Below are 21,021 nucleotides of genomic sequence, written 5' to 3' on the forward strand. Positions count from 1 at the left end.
TTTAAAAACATCCAGCACATAGCTGTGTGTGCAGGTCAGTAGGAGAAGGCCTCCCTAGCCTGTGCAAGGTCCCAGCACTTCAAGAGGGAGAAAAGAAAACCTAGAAGAATCCACTATTACCTTCAATTTCTAGCATATTCTGTGGCCAGGCTTCATTTCAGTCTTTTCCTGCGTACTACGTTAATGTATCCAGTTGCTAAAGCTTGAGTCTCTCAGAATATCATCCTGGGTTTGCAGTTCTTGGTTTATTTACTATTCAGGGGTTGGAGAGTATCTGACACAGTGGCGACATGTGCTTTGGGCAGCGTGTAACGTCTTAAACATTGCCGTTGCAGATAGCTAAGAGCAAACAATGCGGCATGCAAACGGAAGTCACAACCTTAAAACAAGACAAGACGCTGGCTTCCAGCGCTGCTGGATGGATGCTGGAAGGGTCCAGAGCGTCCGCCGGACTCAAGGGAGAGTTCCCTAAGAAAAGCGTAGAGCCAGACACTTCGCAGAGCTCTGCCCTTAACCAAGCATGTTCGGTTAGGGATGAGGAGTTTCAGTTCCGGGGGCTCAGGCACACCGTGACCGGGAGGCAGCTGGCTGAAGCTAAGCTTCTGGACATGAGAACGGTTGAGCAGCTGCGACTCGGACTGAAGACCGTCGAAGAAGTGCAGAAAAGTCTTAGCAAGTTTTTGAGCAGAGCCACCTCCATTGCAGGACTTTATCTAGAATCTTCCAAAGACAAAATATCGTTTGCTTCTGCGGCCCAGAAAATCATTATAGACAAGATGATGGCGCTAGCCTTTTTAGAAGCTCAGGCTGCGACAGGTTTTATAATCGATCCCGTTTCTGGTCAGACCTACTGTGTTGAGGATGCAGTTCTTCAAGGCCTCGTTGACCCTGAATTTAGGAACAGGCTCCTGGAGGCAGAGAAGGCGGTTGTAGGGTACCCGCACGCTTCTCAGCCGCTGTCAGTGTTCCAGGCAATGGAAAACAGAATGCTTGATAGGAAGAAAGGCAAGCATATCTTGGAGGCACAGATTGCCAGTGGGGGCGTCATTGACCCCGTGCGAGGCATCCGCGTTCCCCCAGAAACCGCTGTGCAGCAGGGCTTGCTCAACAACGCCATCCTGCAGTTCTTGCACGAGCCGTCCAGCAACACGAGAGTCTTCCCTAATCCCAACAACAAGCAGGCCCTGTACTACTCAGAGCTGCTGCGGATGTGTGTGTTTGATGTAGGTTCCCAGTGCTTTCTCCTCCCATTTGGGGAGAGGGAAATATCCAACCTCAACATAGAGAAAACTCACAAAATTGCTGTGGTAGATACTAAAACCGGGGCGGAACTGACTGCATTCGAGGCTTTCCAGAGAAACCTCGTCGACAAAAGTACTTATCTTGAGCTTTCGGCGCAGCAGTATCAGTGGAAGGAAGCCACGTTTTTCGACTCCTACGGGCATCCTTCTCACATGCTGGCTGATACTAAAACTGGTCTGCAGTTCAATATCAGTGAGGCTGTAGAGCAGGGAACGCTAGACAAAGCCATGATCCAGAAGTACCAGGAAGGCCTTACCACACTCACAGAACTGGCTGACTTTTTACTGAGCAAGATAGTTCCTAAGAAGGACTTGCTTAGTCCCATTGCCGGCTACTGGCTAACCGCTAGTGGGGAGCGCATCTCTTTGCTGAAGGCCTCCCGTAGAAACTTAATAGATAGGGTCACTGCCCTCAGATGCCTTGAAGCCCAAGTCAGTACTGGGGGGATCATTGATCCCCTAACTGGCAAAAGGTACAGGGTGCCCGAGGCTCTGCATAGAGGCCTCGTTGATGAGGGCTTGGCCCAGCAGCTGCGCCAGTGTGAGTTAGTCATCACCGGCATCAGCCATCCTGTCACCAAGAAAACGATGTCAGTGGTGGAGGCTGTGAATGCAAATATCATCAGTAAAGAGCTGGGAATCCGCTGTCTGGAATTTCAGCACCTCACAGGAGGCCTGATAGAGCCTCAAGTTCAGTCGAGGATGTCAATAGAAGAGGCTCTTCAAGTAGGAATCATTGATGTCCTCATCGCTACGAGGCTCAAAGATCAAAAGTCATACGTCAGGAATATCATGTGTCCCCAGACTAGACGAAAACTGACATATAAGGAAGCCTTGGCGAAAGCTGATTTTGATTTCCACACAGGACTTAGGCTGTTAGAAGTATCTGAACCCCTGGGGACAGGGATAGCCAGCCTCTACTATTCTTCCCAGTAGGGTGTCTACTCCGGGCAGAGGCAGTGCCCGCCGCTTCCTGCCATCTGTTGGGAACAGATGGTGTCTGCTAGGTGAGCAGTCTAGGACCGTGGGACCAACTCAAAGCGCAGTTAATTACCTGTGGGCTAGAAGTAGCTCCCTGCCCAGAAAAAGTCATTTTAAATTGAAAACGACAAAAGATTCGCTGTCCCTGAAGTAGTTACTTTTTTTTTTTTTTAATAAATCTTACCTCACTAAAAGAAATGGGTTTTACCTACAACACAGGGTAAACGTGGTGACTGTCAACATGTCCGCAGACTCATTTCTTCAGAGTTCTCTCACTGAATAGATTCAGCACATTCACGACAGAGCACCGCGGGATCGGGGAGAGCATGCAAATGTGCGCCAGACCTGCGGGGCTGAAGATTGCTTCCTGGAGGCAGTGATGTGCATGTTAAAGCATCCGTTGCAATCTCTTATTTTAGTTGAGACTTTGGAGTTATAATATCTAACACATACACTGGGGTGGGGGCTTCGTCTGTGTGTAGTCATTCTCCTTTTGCCTCCTGGGGTATGTTTGCTCTCGGTCAAGGCATTCACGATTGTAATGCTAATGCAAAGGCAGCGATTCTCAAATCTCACCCTGTCCCATGAATAAAGTTGAGTTTGCTTATTCGTGTCATACTCATGAAGCAGCTGGGTGGTCAGAGCAGTGATTAAATCCTGATTGCCAAAGCTTATTCCTTCTACCAAAGGACATCTGCTATATGACCTGGTGAACATGGTAAAATGAATGAATAAAATATTTTGGTAACCTGTGTGCATGATGGAAAACATCTTTGCATTCTTATTTTCAGCAGAGAGGAAAAATTAGTTGAGAAGCTCAGTCATCAGTCATTTACTAGATTTTTCTTTTTTTTAACATTTGTACCGATCAGAAGTCACTGGAAGAAGAGAAGAAACAACATGTTGAAAAAGCTAAAGAATTGCAGAAATGGGTATCAAATATCAGCAAGACACTGAGAGATGGGGAAAAGGCTGGGGAACCTCTCTTCTCTAAGCAACAGGTACTCACAGAGGTCCTAATGCTAACGGGGGGAGAATTTACTGAATCATACAGTCTACAAAGCACAACTTCTTTACCTGAATTCACCTCAGGGTTACATGTTTTTACAAGGAAGATCCAAGAGTTTGGGTACTTAGGCAGTTTGCCCCAAAGAATCACAGAATGTGCTAGGAAAGGGTGTCCCATTCCAAAGGCAGAACCATTTGCGTTGGCCTCACTATTAGTAAGCCAACAGGTTGTAGGACTTTCTCTTACATAGATAAACTCCCTGATTAGAATGACTGGGATTGTTGACCATTGTGGTCGTCAGTCCCCTATGCCACCAACCTCAGAAAGAAAAGGAGAAAACCATCCAGGATGTGAACATTGTTGAGGGTTTAGTAGCTATTTCCTGGGTCTTTCCTGTTTCACAAACAGTGTTGTCCAACCACTGCAGAGTACACTCTTCTATGTGAATGAATTTTCCAGTTCTTCACGCAAGGGCTTGTTTTTGCTCCACAGTGTACCACTTGAAGCTCAGAACATTGGCATTAAGGTATAAGTTCTAGTAGTGCTGTTGATGGTAGGAATTCCAGATAGTTTCGTTGTTGTTGGGTTGGTTTTGTTTTGGGGAGACAAAGTCTAGGGCTGTCTCACCCTTGCAATGCACCCAAGGCTGGCCTTGAGGTGTGTATCCTACAAATGGAAGAACTGAGATGTCAGAAAGTATTTGTTGTGTTTCAGATCAAAACTCTTCAGGGTCATTTTTCTCCAGTGTTTGATTTAAAGTATCTTCTTCCCAGGCTTTTCCTCGATTTCAAATAGAAAAGCCTTCAAACAGGCACACAAGCCTTAGCAAAGATGTCTTGAGAGAACATGTTTCTTCAGAAGCATGAATCGTGAACACCTGGTATCTTCACGTTATAGTTGCCAACTTTCCAGAACATTAGTTAGATTTAGACCTAGTATACACAGATACTTAGAAATAAGATTATGGCCTTAACTGCAGTTATGCCTAAATACCTGCCTCTCTTTCAAAGGAAAAAGTGGTTTGATATACATAATGGGTGGGTGAGTCCTCCAAAGATTCCATTTAGCTTCATGATTCCCTGTAACTACACAAAATTTGCTATGTAAATTGACTAAGTAGTATGGTATCTTCTCATTGGCCCAGTATTTCCTCTCCTTCCTGTACCTTTACAAAAATGGAAACTTTGATCAAATGGAGAGGAATTAGGAAAAAGCCTTGGACAAACTCCTTTCCCTAGTGAATGAGTTTTCCTTCTCTGATCACCACAGATGGCTTAGGATGGAGGGTGCTGGGGTTAGCCATTACCATCTGACCCAGAGGCCTACTGAGTAGGGCTTTCAACAGATGAGAGGCGCTCCTGGAAGAAAGACCCTCTCTGGGAGGAGTGTCCCATCGTCACAGTGCCTTTTTAAGAAGGGTGCCATACAAGGATGATAGTGGGCCAGCACTGAGGCCCTGGCCTTTCGCATATTCATAGTTGGGCCAGGACGAAAGAACTGTGTGGTTTTACGTTATGATTCCCTTATGAAGATGATGTCACTGTGACGAGAAGCCGCTGCACCTCCCCTTGTGTGTGCCGAGGAGAGCTGACCTCTTAGGCAGGCCTCGACAGCACTCACAGCTGGTACTTGTGTCACCCAGAAAGTACACTTTGGTCTTGATTAAAGTTGTGTATTCTTTAATTACTATTTCATACCCTTGTGGAAGACTCTCAATGTGACTTCTTACCTTACAGATTTCCAGTAAAGAAATATCAACCAAGAAGGAGCAATTCTCTGAAGCTCTTCAGACCACACAGATCTTTTTGGCTAAACATGGAGACAAGTATGTTGGCTTTCGTTAGCCCTTCTACTGGGTGTAGGGTCATGTTCTGAAAAGCCGTTCAGCAGACAGAAGGCAGTGCAGCGCCCCTGGCGTTCTAGTAGTGGAACACAAACGAATCACAGTTGACTTAACAGGGAGTGAAGAATGTGAACTTAACCCTGTCCCTTCTAGACCTCATCGCTCTACAGTGTGCTGATGCTCATATATTCCTGACAAGTACACAGGCTCAGACAGGATGAAGATGAGCAACCAGTGAGTGGCAGTGCAGGCTCTGAGTCAGGCCTTAATTCTTCACAGTACTCTAAAATTACCTTTTGGAAAACTTCGCAAATGTATTCTTTGTGTGTGTGTGCGCGCGCGCACGCGTGTGTGCGTGCGTGTGTGTGTGTGTGTGTGTGTGTGTGTGTATGCGTGCGCATGCGTGTGTGTGCATGCACAATACATGCATAGGATGTAAGGGTGTGTGTGTGTGTGTGTGTGTTCTAGTGCTGTTTTTCACGGGTTACTTCATATATTTCAACGAGTGATTCAGACAAAGAAGGCATTTTTCCCTTGTGTTAAATCCTTTTGGAATGTCCTCTTCATGGTTACTCCAAAACAATTTTGAGTTATTCCTTGAACAATCTTTCTCTGATCAAGTTGGAAGTAGTTATCCTGGTGTTTGTTTGTTTGTTCTGACCTTGGAGAAGTACTGACCTATTTATTCATTTAACTTTTTAGTCTCTTTCTCAGACAAAGGAAAGAATCTTGGATATTTTATATAGGCTCTTTAGTTTCAAATATCATCATTTTAAGACCTGAGAAACACATAGAACAAGGTCTGTTTTAAGACTGTGTAGCAGTGATATTGAAGCAAGTTACATCCTTTTACACTTGAAGGCTAACCTTGCCCCTTGATGCTTTATGGATATTGTAGACTGACAGATGAAGAAAGAAATGAATTGGAGAAACAAGTGAAAACTCTTCAAGAAGGTTATAACTTACTATTCAGTGAATCTCTGAAACAACAAGACTCACAACTGTCAGGAGAGGTGAAGGTAGAGGAGAAGGTAACATTGCTTACGAGATGTGAGGTCCATCTAAGAGTTTAGTCAATTGCATGACTGAAAATACATGGCAATGCACCTTGGGGTTTCTGTGTGGAAAATATGTGGATAGAATGGATTTGAGAGTGTGGAGGCTTCTTTGTTGTTTATAAAATGCAACCTTACTCGTGCTGACCATCATCCTATGCCTTCTTAATCTCTGCCTTGCATGGTGAAAGAGGATTCATTCTAACTCTTCTTTTTCAAAGCCATTCTTTTACTCTTATGTTCAGTATGTTACTATAAAATGTGATTAAAGAAGAGCCTGTGGGTCATCTCTGCAGGTGATATGCTGTGGAGATTCTTGATTGTCAGAGATACTCCTGAAAGTTATTTGAGTGGTGGGAGGCTATGATTTATATCTCATATCGTCTTTAAAAAATCACTTAAAAATTATCCGGCTCAGTAATGTGTCCAACACAATGTTAAAAGCTATTTGTTATATTCAACCCCATGACTCCCAGAAATACTTTCACATAATTAGTCATGTTTTGGGGTACGTAACAAGTTTTTTGGCTCCTTAGTCTTACTATCCTTGGAAATGTCTGTATGCTGTAAACATCAGTAGCATGGAGTTTGATGCTCTCTTCCTTGTCACTAGACTCTAATCTCACCTAGATGCTGAAAGCATGATTTGCCTTCTAGATAGATATGTGTTCTGTCTTCTCACTGTCACACCTACTCCTGTGTCTTCACTAACCTTGTTAGTATACACAGATGTTAAGTTTTCAATTCACAGATGCATGTTGTTTTCAAAGCTTTATCACATCCTGTGCTGTTGAATAGATCACTGACATAGATCACTTGTGCATTGAGCTGCCTAACTTTCACACGCTGCCTTGGTAAGTAGAGGACTTTTTTACGATTAAGTATATTACTATAAAACAAAGCCACCTACGCTGCAAGATACTGCCTTAGGTACCAGACTGACCCAAGCTTTCTGCATTTCCCTTTCAGCCGGATAAGGTGATTGCGGGCACCATCAATCAGACAACTGGAGAGGTCCTTTCTGTCTTTCAGGCGGTCTTAAGAGGCCTCATTGACTATGAAACAGGGGTCAGGTTGCTCGAGGCACAGCTGGTGACTTCTGGCTTAATTTCACCAGAGTTAAGAAAGTGTTTTGACCTCAGAGATGCCGAAAGCCACGGCCTCGTTGATGAACAAATTCTGTGTCAGCTGAGAGAACTAAGTGAAGTTAAGCAGATCATTTCTACCGCGTCACCAGCCACGGTCCCTGTGCTAGACTCTCTGGCGCAGGGCATGATATCAGAACCCACGGCCATCCGAGTTCTCGAGATGCTGCTTTCCACAGGCTCTCTGCTTGTTCCAGCCACGGGCGAACGCCTGACCTTGCAAAAGGCTTTCCAGAAGAATTTGATTTCCTCGGCATTGTTTTCTAAAGTCCTAGAAAGGCAGGACACTTGTAGAGACCTTATTGACCCATGCACCTCTGAGAAGGTCTCTTTAACTGATATGGTACAAAGGAGCATTTTTGAGGAAAATACCAGGATGTGGCTTTTACCCGTGAGACCACAGGAAGCTGGCAGGATAACTCTGAGGTGCGGGAGAAGCGTCAGCATTCTGAGAGCGGCTCACGAAGGACTCATAGACAGAGAAACCATGCTTAGGCTGTTAGGCGCACAGCTTCTGTCTGGCGGTCTGGTCCATGGCGACTCTGGCCAGAGAATGACTGTTGAAGAAGCCATGGCAAAGGGCATGATTGACAGAGACACTGCAAGTAGCATCCTCACCTATCAGGTTCAGACGGGTGGGATCCTGCGCTCAGACCCTGCTAAGCGGCTGACGGTAGATGAAGCCGTGCAGTGTGACTTGATATCATCCAGCAGTGCGCTTCTGGTTCTCGAGGCTCAGCGGGGCTATGTTGGACTCATCTGGCCCCAGTCCGGTGAAATATTTCCCACATCTTCCTCCTTACAGCAAGAGCTGATCACAAATGAATTAGCCTACAAAATTCTGAATGGGAGACAGAAAATCGCTGCTCTCTATATCCCAGAAAGCTCCCAGGTCATTGATTTGGATGTTGCTAAGCAGCTCGGCATCATAGATAACAACACAGCATCAATTTTAAAGAACATAAGACTGCCAGACAAAATGCCAGACGTGGGAGACTTAGCAGCGTGTAAAAATGCCAAAAGATGGCTCTCCTTTTGTAAATTCCAGCCATCCACAGTTCACGACTACAGGCAAGAAGAGGATGGCTCCGATGGCGAAGAGCCAGCCACAACCCAGAACTCGGAACAAACCAAAAGGTTATTCCTGTCTTACTTGATGGTGAACAGCTACATGGACGCGAACACGGGGCAGAGGCTTCTGCTCTACGACGGAGACTTGGGCGAGGCTGTGGGCATGCTGCTGGAGAGCTGCGGTGCAGAGCTCGGCGCCGACACGCCCGGGAGGGAAGGCCTTGCTGTCCCAGGCATCCCCGACGCCTCTCCTAATCATGCATCCCGTGAGGAGAATGCTGAGTGTCCCACCTCAGCAGCTGGTTCTGATGAAGCTCCTCACAGACAACTTGAACGTAAAGAGACGCTTGCAAACGGGAAGTGTGCCATAAATGAAGAGGCGGGAAACGATGATGGCAGGAGTGAGTTGTGTTGGCCAGAAAACCTAGCAAATCCAACAACAGTTGTTCACAAAGCCAGCAGCCCATCTAGTGTGTGTGTCCCCAAACCGGCACCATGTTCAGCCCAACCTGAATATGCAGAGGGGAGTGCACTCAGACATGACCCCAGGAATATTCTTAAAGACTGTGAAAATCAAGGTGACCTTGAAACAAGGGCACATCCAGATGGGTGTAACCATTCTAAAAGCACCAGAGATCTTGCAGGTAATATTTTGACGGCAGAGACCCATAGACTGTGTGATCTGAATGAAGGAGAGAATGGAGATGATATCCAGAAGGGCCCACCTGTCTTTGACTATTCCCCTCAGCTAAGTGCCCTGTTAAGCCACGATGAGGTGGGGCTCCGTCAGGGGAGTTTCAGTGATACACATACCCCACAGACCGCAGGAGATATGAGCGAATCTTCTGCACTGGCGTTCGGTGGCCGCCGTGTGTCAGCTGAGCAGAGCACAAGAGAAATATCTCAGGACCAGTTTCTGGGAATCGCAGCTATTAACGTCAGCTTACAAGGGGAGCACTGTGAGCAGAGACCTGTAGATACCGGGGGCGGCACTGTGCACACACACTGTGACAGCGACGAGTGCACATCGTTTGCTTCCTGTGAGAGTGAACATGCTCAGCAAACAGACGAAGACGAGAAAACCGGGTCTGAGGAGGAAGACTACTCCTGCTCCGTGATCCCTGGTTCGTGGAACGCCAGCACACCTACTTGTGGTACATTGTCACCTGAAGGAGCCATCGATGCTGGTGACTATGAGACATCCCTGCTGGCTGATCAGCAGAGTGACACGGGAACAGACACCGAGAGTGATGATTATTTTTATGATACCCCCTTGTTTGAAGACGATGACCATGATTCTCTAGTTCTTCAAGGTGATGACCATGATTGTTTGCAACCTGAGGACTATGACACACTGCAGGAAGAAAACGATGGGACGCCTCCTCCTGTTGATGGTTTTTATGAAGTCTCAAAAGAGGAGAAAAGTCCTGTGTTACCTCAAGGAGGAATAGATGATAGCTTAAGTGTGAACAGCAAAGTTCATTGTCCTCAGGAATTTCTTGTAGGTACTGAGACACCTGGATTGTATTCAGTTGACCTGAAACAATTCAATTCAGTTGGCCCAAACAAGGTGAATGTGCAGTTAGTGGAACCTACAGCCAAAAGGGAAGACCCACTTGACCTTAAGAATAATGAGTCTGATTCGTTGAGTGATGGTGACATTATAGGAAGGAAAGAGAGCTTAGGAGCTTCCTTAATGCCTGGTGATAGCTGGAGAGGGAGGAGAGAAGAGTGTGACAGTAGCCAGGAAAGTCAGTCTGACACTGATCACGTAGGTTCCACGGAAAGTAGAGAAAGCGACAGGTATTATATATGTGACAGTACTGACATGGATGATGATGACAGTGATATTCATAATGAGGAATACAGCAGTGAAGATGGTGGTGACAGAGGAGGAGGACAAGGAGTAGAAGATGAGAATGGGAAGCCCTCGTTGTCTGCCACTCCTGTAAAAGAACACAGGGATGAAAACCAAAGTACCTGTAACACGATTCTCCTAGACAAAACGCACGTTTGTAGTCCATCAGGAAAGCAACGCCACGCTGCTGTCTTACAGACAGAAGCAGCTGGCATGAGAGGTCCAGACGCTGAGAGAAGCAACCATCCAGAACTCAGGACTGGAGCAGATGAAGAAGACAAAGGAAGTCTGTCTAACCATGTGGAAACTACAGACGTGTCGTTGTCTAATGCTGAAGACACCGCCTCAGAAGAAATCTTGGGCTTTGAAAATGTTTTACCTAATAATACCAATTTGATTTCTGATTTAGAAAGTGATGTAATGAGCACAGAAGTCAAGTTGGTTCAAGGACCAGTATCTACAAACATTCTAAAAGCCGAAGACGAATGTCTTGAGAGTGTATCACCAAAAACCAGTCCCTCTTTTGATAAAGTAGTTTGTTCTGCAACTGAGTTAGTAGGAAGACCTGAGGAAAAACACTCATCACCTACATTAGATGACAGGGGTCAGCAAGAGAATGGAAGAGGTCTGGTTAAAGGTAGAGATGGCAGAAATGGTCAGTTGATACATGAAACATCCATTCAGGAAATAGGCATTGGGATAGAAGAAGGGCTGATAGCAGGCCCAGAAGAAGAAGAAGAAAGATATCTCAGCTCTTCTCCAAACAAAAGTGCAACAGAGAGCCTCAGCTTTGGTAAGAGTCAGTTTCCTCCTCTGCTGATGAACTCTGAGAAACCTGAACACAGAGGAGACCAGAAAGCAGCGACGGTGGCTCTTGGAGGTGAACCAAAGAGTGTGCAAAGGGGGGTTAGTGAAAGTCCTATTCTGCTTGAGACTCTTGCAGAAATATTTGACGGCTCAGTTTATAAAGAGGCCCATGCTGACTTGACTTCAGGTGTAACATCCTCTGGGGTGAGGAGCTGTGTGGAAGAAGATTCCTTCACTGGAGGGCCGGAGAAAGAGAACAGTCCTACCTCTTTAGAACACAGTGATAAACATAAAAACGCAGATGTGCTGGAACTAACCAAACATATCCTAGTTTCCTCTCCCATGGAAGATGACTTATATGCAGTAAATAGTGCAGAGGAAAAGGCAGTCATTCCCCAGGAAGACTGGCCGCCAGGTGCCAAGATCCAGCAAGGTGACACTTCTATCAAGGAAAGTATCTCAGAAGAAAAAACAGGAGTTCTCCCGTTACCTCCAGAAAATAGTGACACCACGCTGTCACCCTTACTTCTTAAAAGTGTGGAGGACTGTGGAGAAAATACTGGTTTTGTGGAGTCTAAGCTCCATATGACTGGAGTGAAAACTACCTCCAACACCACCTCAGGTGTGGGCTGCTCAGTGTTGGAAAGCAGCCGAGAGGAAGAAAAGGCTGAGAAACACCCACACAGAGAACAAGCCTCATCTCCAAAACCCCGAGAGAGAGAAGTTCATATTCCTGAGTTGTCTCTGGCATTTGTGGAAGATGGAAAGGCTATTTTGAAGAACATGTTAGAAGAAGTTCATGTGAATCTCCAAGAGGTTGGAGACCCTTCATCTTGCACAGGCACTAAAATTTCTCTTCAGAACTTCATTAAGAGAGTTATCTTGTCTCAGTTGCCAAGTGAAGTATCTAGTGTGCCCAGTCCTGGCGTTTCTGCCATGGCTAGCTCATCACAACCAAAGGCAGAGAGTGGAGGGGATCCCCTCTGTATTACAAGACTTCAGTTGGACCTTCTTGATATGTTGAAACAAAAGCAGTACACCCAAGAAACCCCAGGCACATCTGAGTTGATGAAAGCATTAACTCAGATAGAGTGCAGTACAGAGGAAAGAGACACTGCGTCTGAATTAAAACTTAAAAATGCCTTTTACAAGATGCTCTTTGATGGGCTTGCAGCAGAAAGAGAACAGGCCGAAGCCTCGAGTCAAAAACCATGTGCTGCTCCTGAGATGGCAGGAGAAAAACCGTACAACCGCAGGGATCTAAAGAGCGAAGAAGGAAATCACTGTTCCCCAAGCCCACAGACCGTGAGAGAAATGGAAATGGAACACCCCAGTGTGCACCCCGCAGCACGGCCAGGAAACGGCGAGACACTTGAACAGCTATGCAGTGAGCCCCCAGGCCATTCACAATGTATTTTGGGATCAAAAGAAATGGCTTCTGATGATAGCTCAAAGGAAAAAGTGAGTTGACATATGCATTTTTCCTCCATGACAATTCCAGCAGGAAATGTGGGGATAATCCCATATATTTTGTTTGCATTAAAATTGTTTTCATAAAGGCTATTAATTACTGTGTTCAATTTTGTTCTTAGTATTCCAATGAGTTACAACAGTGTTTGCAACATACTGAGAAAATGCATGAATATTTGGCTTTGCTTCAAGATATGAAGCCCCCCTTAGACAGCCAGGCATCTGTGGATAACACTCTAGAAGCCTTGAGGAGTCGGCTTAAGCAGTTTGAGGTAAGAGTTATCTGCAAGCGTGATCTTCAGCTTCCCAGCATTATTCAAATTAAACAAGGTTTATTTGGGCTATGGTTTTGGAGCCTGTAACCCATGATCCCTTGATCCTGTTGTATTTAGTCTGTGGCAAAGTAGTTCTTCCCCTCAAAACGAAAGGCAGAAGAAGAAAGAAGAACTGGACTGCCCTGGCCCCTGTGAGAGTCCACCAACTCCAGGGATCTGAGGTTCCCCCACTAAATCCACCTCTGGAAGTTTCTGTTCCTCCGCTGCACCAAGCTGAGGTCCAAAGCATTGGGCCTTGGGAGACATTCAGATCCCAGCTACGGAAGCCTGTGGTTCACGGATAGTGCCATTTAATGCACGATTTACAAGAAGCAGAAATCTTTGCTCTCATGTTTTGTGTTTGAGTTTGTGCTTTCTGCTAAGTAGTAATAGATGGGGATATATTTCTCTGCAGACATTCGAGTTGGGATTGGCTCCAATTGCTGTGTTATTAAGAAAAGATCTAAAGCTGGCAGAAGAATTCTTAAAGTCTTTTCCCAGTGACCTTCCCAGAAGACATCACGAAGAACTGAGCAAAAGCCACAAAGATTTACAGAATGCCTTCTCATCTCTCAGCAGCATGTGCTCAGAAAGAAGGAAACTGATCACACTTGCAATTGACTCTGAAATGGTAAGCATAAAATGACAAGTTTTGAGTGAAAGTTGATTGAGAATTTAAAGTGTACTATGAGGTATTTTATTTAATTATTATATCTTTACAGTTCTCAACTTTTCAAACAGAATCACTGCAGGGCTTTGAAATTTGGGGGACAAAAAGAAATGAACCATAATTTTGTTTTTTAGTCTAAGCTGGCAGTTCGTCATGAAGACTTCCTACACAAACTTACATCGTATTCAGATTGGGTATCAGAGAAAAGCAAATCTGTGAAGGATATTCAAACTGTGGACATCCAGGATACTGCTCTTGTTAAGAAGGCTCTAGAGTTTCTTAAGGCAAGTGACAAAGTATAGACCCTGTGTGCTTAGTGCGAGACGTGTTCATGACAAATACAAACTCCCTGAGTTTTTATTGACTCTGAGGGATTATCTCCTGTCTCTGGCTTGAACAAATTTCTTTTCATAGTTGACCTAACTCTAGAAGTTACACCATACATCATACCAAACTCTCACTACCACTAACATACTGACTAACATTTGTCTTTATGTCCTTCATAAATGAATTATATAAACATAAGATAGCTATAAACTAGCCAAAGTAGAGTATCTCAAGTTATATTTGTATGGTAATAAATTTTAGTCTGAATTTTTCTTTACAGACTCTTAATTTGAACATTTCCATGAACACTTGGGCTCCTTGCCTAAGAATCTGAAAACTAAAATTATAGCCTATTTAATTCATATTTTGTTTTCTGTGTGGTCTTGTTATGTGTTACCACAATTGAAAGAATAATGTAAATATTAGCATTTATTTTGTGGTGTTAATGTCCCTTTCACTGTGATGAATGAACCTGTTTTGGGTTTTTTTGTTTGTTTTTTGTTTTATTATATAGTTGCATTTTAAGCATGATAAATCAGGTAAAGAGAGACTACTCTTGGGGCTGTTTATATTTTAACCAATATCACCTTTAAACTCTTTATTATTGGGATGGAGAGATGGCTTAGGATATAAAGTACTCACCACACGTTCTGTGCAAGGATGGGGATGTGAGTTTAATTCCCTAGAGTCAGTGTAAAGTTGAGTGGGTGACACACATCTGAAGCAGAGTGCTTCACTGGAGAAATAGGAGGTGGAGACGGGAGAATCCCCGACAACTTGTGGCCGGCTAGCTTGTGACAGTGAAAGAAAGGCCCAGTCTCAAGCAAGCAGAAGGCAATAGCCAACACCCGAGGCTGTCCTCTGACCTCACACACACACACACACACACACACACACACACACACACGCATCATACACACTTGCAACGTGAAATCACTTTTTTTTTTTACACCAAATGATGAATAAGTAGATTCTTTGACCGAGACCAAGAAAGGCTCGTTAAGCTTTTCGGTGCCGGTAGAAGGGTCATATTTACGTGTACCTCAGCGTCACTCATCCTCTCGAACCTCACGGCAGGTACCTTCCCCTGCAACTTGTACTGCTTCTTGTTCACAGACTGTGCTGAGAGACCTCTCACACACCAAACTGCAGCTGGAGACGACGGCCTTTGACACACAGTCCTTCATCTCTGATTGCGCCCAAGACCTGTCTCCCGAGCAGAGCAGACAGCTGCTGCGACTCCTCAGTGCAACCCAGAAGTGCTTCCTCCACGCGCAGGAGCTGGTGACGGCCGAGGCGGGCCGGCTGGAGGCTCACCTGCGGCTGGCGCAGGCGCTTGGTCATCAGAAGGTTTGCCTTTCTTGTGCAGTGTGCTCCCTGCTCCCCGTGTCCACCGTGAAGCCATAACTTAGGCCACCTAGGGCGGTGCTCTGGGTGTGGCGGAGTGGGTGCCGAGCAGAACCCCCGGGGTGGGTCACGGCATAGTTTTCCACGTGGGTGGTCTCACGTAGCCGATCCTTGTCGGTGTTCTCAACAGCATTTTGTTAGGTGAGAGTCTTCATTCTCTCCCAGAAAGTGGGAGCAAGAAAGCATTCAGAAGTGCCCAGGAATAACTGACGAAGGTTTAGCTCTGAAGGCTCAGGGTACTACGATTCCCCTGGAAGGAGAGGGGTACTTGTTGTAGAGCTGGCTTGCCTCAGCTTGTGTCCGAAATGCTCCAGTTCACCTACTTTGTGTGGCTTAGTGAGGTCACTCACCCTCACCTCGCTCATTAATGAATTAGTAATGTTGGTCGGGTAATGCTGTGAGCACTGACAAAGTGAGTCATGTGAAACACAGCCCTGTGCCTGGCCTCTGCCGAGCCTCTAGTCAACAGAATCTGTGTTTACTGTTGCTCTGAGCTAGATAATGAATGGTGTGTGGAATGGGGGAAAAATACAAATTCTGACTTATCTGTCAGATTTAATGAACTCAGTACTGACTAAAGAACATGATGAAATAAAAGTAGTGCATGTAATGTGTTTTTTTTTTTTAATTCTTGAAGCATCCAGGCATTGTGTGTAGCATGATAACCTAAATATACATATCCATATGTTTACTGACAAATCACAACTAACTTCTCTTTTGGTGTCCTTTTGCAGAATTAACTGTGTGTGTCGCAGGTTTCAAGAGCTTAAGAAAATGGGATGTTTCCTCCTGTCGATCAGAAGCTCCAGTCTCTTATGCATATGCATGGCCAGTTTGCTGAGCATAGAAGCTGCTGAGCAACAGCACTCAAACAGGCTCTTTCTGTGTACATGGGTCATGCTCATACCGTCTGTCTGTCTGTCTGTCTGTCCTTGCCCACTTTGCACTCCAATGCTACCATGTTTACAGCATACTTAAGAGCTTAGTGGAGGGCGTTTGAAAGGTGTGTTCTGCTAAGAGGCTTGCTTAGAAGCGAATGGAAGGTTGGCCACTACAGCTGTTTCTCCATCTTAGGTGGTGGCAGAGCGTCAACAAGAGTACAAAGAGAAACTCCAAGGGCTGTGTGATCTCCTCACCCAAACTGAAAACCGCCTGATCAGTCACCAAGAGGCCTTTGTGATTGGGGATGGCACGGTGGAGCTAAAGAAGTACCAGCTGAAGCAAGAGGTAGACCTTCGTAGCCACAGCTGTCCATCCTTGCTAGGGTTGGTTTCGAGCTCTGGTAGGCCACTGGGATTTCCGGAAACATGTTAGATGTATCAGAAGCAAAGGCATACCCAGAGGCTCTGGGAAAGAGCTTTACACTTTATACTAAAAGCTAGACTTAAAACTTCAAGCGGGCTGTGTACTTTCCCTGACGTTTTTGGTGACATACTTTGCCAAGGGGGCAAATGATGCATTACAATGTGAACGCTTTTATGGCCTGCTGACTCAGTTGCAAATCAGGAGAAATAGGCTTCAGCCTGAGTTCTTTCTCAGCACAGTACTAACTCTCTTCCTGTTCTTTGGGTCTTTTCCTGTAATTTATTGTTTTTTTATGGAAGGAAAAGGGGTAAAATAACAAAATGCCAGATAAGAAAACCTGTGTTCTGGTGTGAGGAGAAAGAGAGCCACGTATGTAGCTTTTGCTTCAGATTCAGTGTTCGTCACGCCTGTGACCTCAGCTTCCTTCACTAAGTTGCCACATTGTTATTAAAGCCGAGTAAATGTGCATCAGGTCACCTCTGCAGTGAATGGCGCTCCGCAGTGGCCTACTGTACAGGCTCACATGCAAGGCCCACACTCAGAACCTCGAGGAAACTCAAGATGGCGTACGGAGAAAGGCATTGTCCAGATGAAGTGGTACACTATAGAAAATGAAAATGCATAAAAGCAGAATTCCCTTGCTGTTAAGAGTGAAGATCACAGAGGGAAATTTTTACCGCTCAGGCGAGGGAAAGCTCTAACTCCAGAGAGATCTTAGTCTCAAGAGTCCTAGTAGCCAGGGCTGGGAGGCAACCACTACGTCATATATAACCCAGTGTCAAAAAAAGAAAAAGTCACAATTCACTGAGGAACCTGTGGTTTTGGTTTTTTGTTTGTTTGTTTGTTTGTTTTTGTTTTTTTCCTGAGAAATAGATAAGTATTAAAAGTCAAGGTTCTGTTGGGTGTGGGGTGACATATGCCTGTAAGTGTGGCACTGGGAGGTGAAGGAGGAGGATGGCTTTCTCAGCCTGCCTACACCACAGAGTAAGCGCAGTCGGAAATAATATGTATCAGTGTTTAGAAATAGAGTATCACAACCAATTTATGTTGTAAACATGCTTATGCAAACACCACGCAAATTTGTGCAGCTCATATATGAATGCCTCCATGTTTTCGATGTTTCACAAATGTTTCACTCTTAAGCATTAACCTTTCAAGGCTCATACAGCTTTAATGCTGGGACTTCAAATTACTTGAAAATTAAAGTGCAGTTAAATCAACTCACACTATCACACACTCTATGCTTTTCTGGCTGTGTTTGTCAGTCTCTTTGCTGGTGGTAACTCTCTTTTACAATTACAGTTCTGCAGGAAATACAACAGCGTACTGTTTTCTCTGTGTGTTTTAAGGAATTACAGAGGGATATGCAAGGAAGTACACAGGCATTGGCAGAAATAGTGAGAAACACGGAACTATTTTTAAAAGAGAGTGGCGAAGAGTTGTCCCAAGAAGATAAAGCTTTGATTGAGCGGAAACTAACTGAGGCGAAGGTAAAGTGTGAACAGCTGAACTTAAAGGCAGAACAGTCGAGAAAGGAGCTGGATAAAGCGGTGACGACGGCCATCAAGGAAGAGACTGAAAAGGTGCCTGTCTGACTGTACGGTACACGGTTGCTTCACCAGAGATGGCTGACTCGCTAGCTGCCTGCTTTTATTAAGTGTATCAGGTGGTACCGACCGAGCAGTAAATGGTTAGCACTGGGAGCTGGAGTGTGGAGACTCTGGGTACACAGTTACCAGATACAAAGCTAGGAAGAATTGGCTTTGCTGCATCATTTTATAAGCAGAAGCCAGTTGAGAGACTTTGGGTATGAGAAGAGCCGCAGACTATGGTTCAGATTTCAAAGTATCTGTTCGAAGGCGGAGTAGAGGAACTGCTGGTCGCTTAACTCCCATCCATTTCTAATATGTGTTAGTTTTTATAATTTAGGATTACCTAAGTAGCTATTCTTTTTAATGTGTTAAGCTTAAGCCACGCCTGTCTACTTACAAACCTTCCCTACCCAGGTTGCAGCTGTGAGGCAGCTGGAAGAGAGCAAAACCAAAATAGAAAACCTTTTGGACTGGTTGACGAACGTTGAGAAAGACTCGGAAAGGGCAGGGAGGAAGCACACGCCGCTGATCGAGCAGAATGGAACCCATTTGCATGAAGGTGATGGCAAGTCAGTAGCTGGTGAGGAGGATGCAGTCAATGGGAACCTGATGGAGACGGATGCTGAAGGGGACGGTGGGACCACCGAGGAGAATCTGAACCAGCAGTACCAGAAAGTCAAGGTGTGCTGCTTACAGGTCTATGTGGTGCTCAATAAAGAATCAAACAGCTCTGAAAACCGAGCCTTTCTGACCACAGAGAATAAAGACTTTCCCCTCCCCAGGGTCTTTGTTATGTCAAGTATAAATCACCATGTAGGTTCTAAGCAAGTAAACCCAGTAAAAAGTGCACACTGGCTTCGGCTTCTGTGCATAGCTGAGGCCCTGATTTAGAAAGGGAAGAGGGCTGGAGAGCTGGCTGAGGAAGCTTGCTCTTACAGAGGATCCGAGTTCAGTCCCCAGCACCCACACCAGGCAGCTCACGACTGCCTGTAACTCCAGCTCACCTCCAAGGTCATCCGGAACAGGCATATGTCCATAAATTAAAAAATAAAAAAGAACGGCAGGAAGGAGGCAGATAGATGACCTCTCTGGAGCAGTGACGGTGGCCCGGCACCTTCCGGCCACTTCATTTAGTCTCCCTAGCTACTCTTTGAGGTCTTAAGATTCCGTTTTCTGAGACAGTTGCAGCGTACATCCCTGAAGGAGCTCGCCCAGGCTGCACATGTTTTACAGCTAGAGTTTGGCTTCAGCCTCAGCCATAGTTTTGGTCACTGTGCTGCATGGCCCTGAACCCCCATCATTCTCAGGCGGCGGCACAGGCCGTTATGGAGCATTGAAGCCCAGGTGTGGCAGCTGTCACTCGTGCCTTTACTGCCGGAGCAAAGGCAGTGTTGGAGTAACCGTTCAGGTGTCCCGAGCTGACAGGTTTGTCTCCATGACTGAGTCTTGCAGGATTCACTGCTTCATGACTGTCCTTGCGGGGCCTTTTCAGCTCTCTTGACTGTCCTAGGAGCCGAGAGGATATCCTCAGTGAGAGTTTCTACAAGATGTAACTTCGGCCCGAACGGTGAGCATGCTCACACTTTCAAAACGCCTAGGAGCAGGCTCTCACTGTTACTGTTTTTTAAAATGGAAAAAAAAAAAAAAAAAAAGCATGAACTCCCAAAGGAAGTTGATGAGTTATGACTGAAAAGTCATGAAGCGGTGGTAGCTTAACCCAGGTCATAAAAATGATCAGTGAGTATGCTTTAACGTGTGGAGGTCACCCGAGCCAGGGTCCAGAGTGTGACATTTCCTTCTGAGCTCTTCAGACTAAGAATCCTTCAGAGCTGCTATTTCAGTGGGGACACAACCAGGGGCCCCGCGTTAACCCCCTGCGACTGTGCCGGCCCCAGGTCAGTCAAGCCTCTTCCTCCCTTCAGCGTGATATTTCCCATGTAGAAAAGGAAGGACACCGATCGCGTTACTTAGGGTACTCCGTACATCCATCCTCTCCGAAGGCAAAAGCCCTGATGGAGAGGAGCATAAGAATATAGTTCCAATGCCAGAGACCCAGTTTGTGGAAGAAAATTTGTTTAAGCAAAAATAATTATCATCGGTCCATACGGTGCTGGGCACTGCTGCCGATAGTGAGAATGTAAGTGTGCCCAGATCTGCACCTCACTGGCTGCCAACAGACTTGTGAGCAAGGCCTGGCCGCTCAGTGTTCTAAGCCTGTCGCTGGTCTGCCGGCGTTCCCCCTCTGCCCCGGTGAGAGTCGGCGCTGTTGCAGGCGCTTGGGATTCCCTCCTGGTGCTCGCCTACCAAGGGGGCGAGGATCACATAGCACGTAATAGCTACGTCCTACGGTGTGGTGGAAGGGAGCAGGCACTAAGGGAGGAAAGGGGTCTCGTGAGTCAGTCAAGAGGAACTGAGTGAAACGCGGTTCCGTCTTCAGTATTTAGATCAAGCAGCTAGGATGAAACCGTGTGCTGGAGTTTGTACAGATACTCACAGGGCGTGGAGGCAGCTGTGTAGGTATCTGTTGAAACAGCTGCCACCAGGTACAAACACAAGGAGAAAACGGAGCAGGGTGCCTACCCAGGTGGGTGGGGACAGGTGGGGGCAGGCAGAGAGCAGGTGTAGCCGAAAGAGCCCTGTGATGCCCTGTGATGCCATCCTGCTCCGGCTCGCGTAGGCCATTACAGGGAATGGGCACCATTGCTTGGGGCCATTAGCCGTTTGAGCAGCACATTTGCAGAAAGGACAACGAGAGGATGTATCTGGCAGCTTGAGAAGGGCATTGAAAAGCAGGTTGGGTCCCGGAAGCCCGCCCGCCCCGAGGCCACAGGGTCCCCGGCGGCACTGTGGTTTGACCCACAGACTT

General features: G+C 45.9%; 1 protein-coding gene across 21 annotated transcripts in view; it reads left to right on the forward strand.

Moving 5' to 3' along the window:
* Dst (dystonin) overlaps positions 1 to 21,021 on the forward strand; it is a 405,488-nt gene that overhangs the window by 273,142 nt on the left and 111,325 nt on the right. For 14 of the 21 annotated variants that reach the window (XM_060369832.1, XM_060369829.1, XM_060369837.1 and 11 more), the window contains 11 exons: positions 3,155 to 3,283; positions 5,028 to 5,116; positions 6,033 to 6,165; positions 7,159 to 12,531; positions 12,663 to 12,812; positions 13,270 to 13,485; positions 13,659 to 13,808; positions 14,968 to 15,201; positions 16,333 to 16,485; positions 17,913 to 18,146; positions 18,570 to 18,836. In XM_060369832.1, the coding sequence (XP_060225815.1) occupies positions 3,155 to 3,283; positions 5,028 to 5,116; positions 6,033 to 6,165; positions 7,159 to 12,531; positions 12,663 to 12,812; positions 13,270 to 13,485; positions 13,659 to 13,808; positions 14,968 to 15,201; positions 16,333 to 16,485; positions 17,913 to 18,146; positions 18,570 to 18,836 (7,128 nt within the window). Of the gene's footprint in view, positions 1 to 335; positions 3,037 to 3,154; positions 3,284 to 5,027; positions 5,117 to 6,032; positions 6,166 to 7,158; positions 12,532 to 12,662; positions 12,813 to 13,269; positions 13,486 to 13,658; positions 13,809 to 14,967; positions 15,202 to 16,332; positions 16,486 to 17,912; positions 18,147 to 18,569; positions 18,837 to 21,021 lie in introns of those variants that run through there. The other 7 variants (XM_060369842.1, XM_060369843.1, XM_060369844.1 and 4 more) reach the window with 2 other exon arrangements.

The sequence above is a fragment of the Meriones unguiculatus genome, chromosome 16 (genome assembly GCF_030254825.1).
Source record: "Meriones unguiculatus strain TT.TT164.6M chromosome 16, Bangor_MerUng_6.1, whole genome shotgun sequence".
Classification (NCBI taxonomy): domain Eukaryota; kingdom Metazoa; phylum Chordata; class Mammalia; order Rodentia; family Muridae; genus Meriones; species Meriones unguiculatus.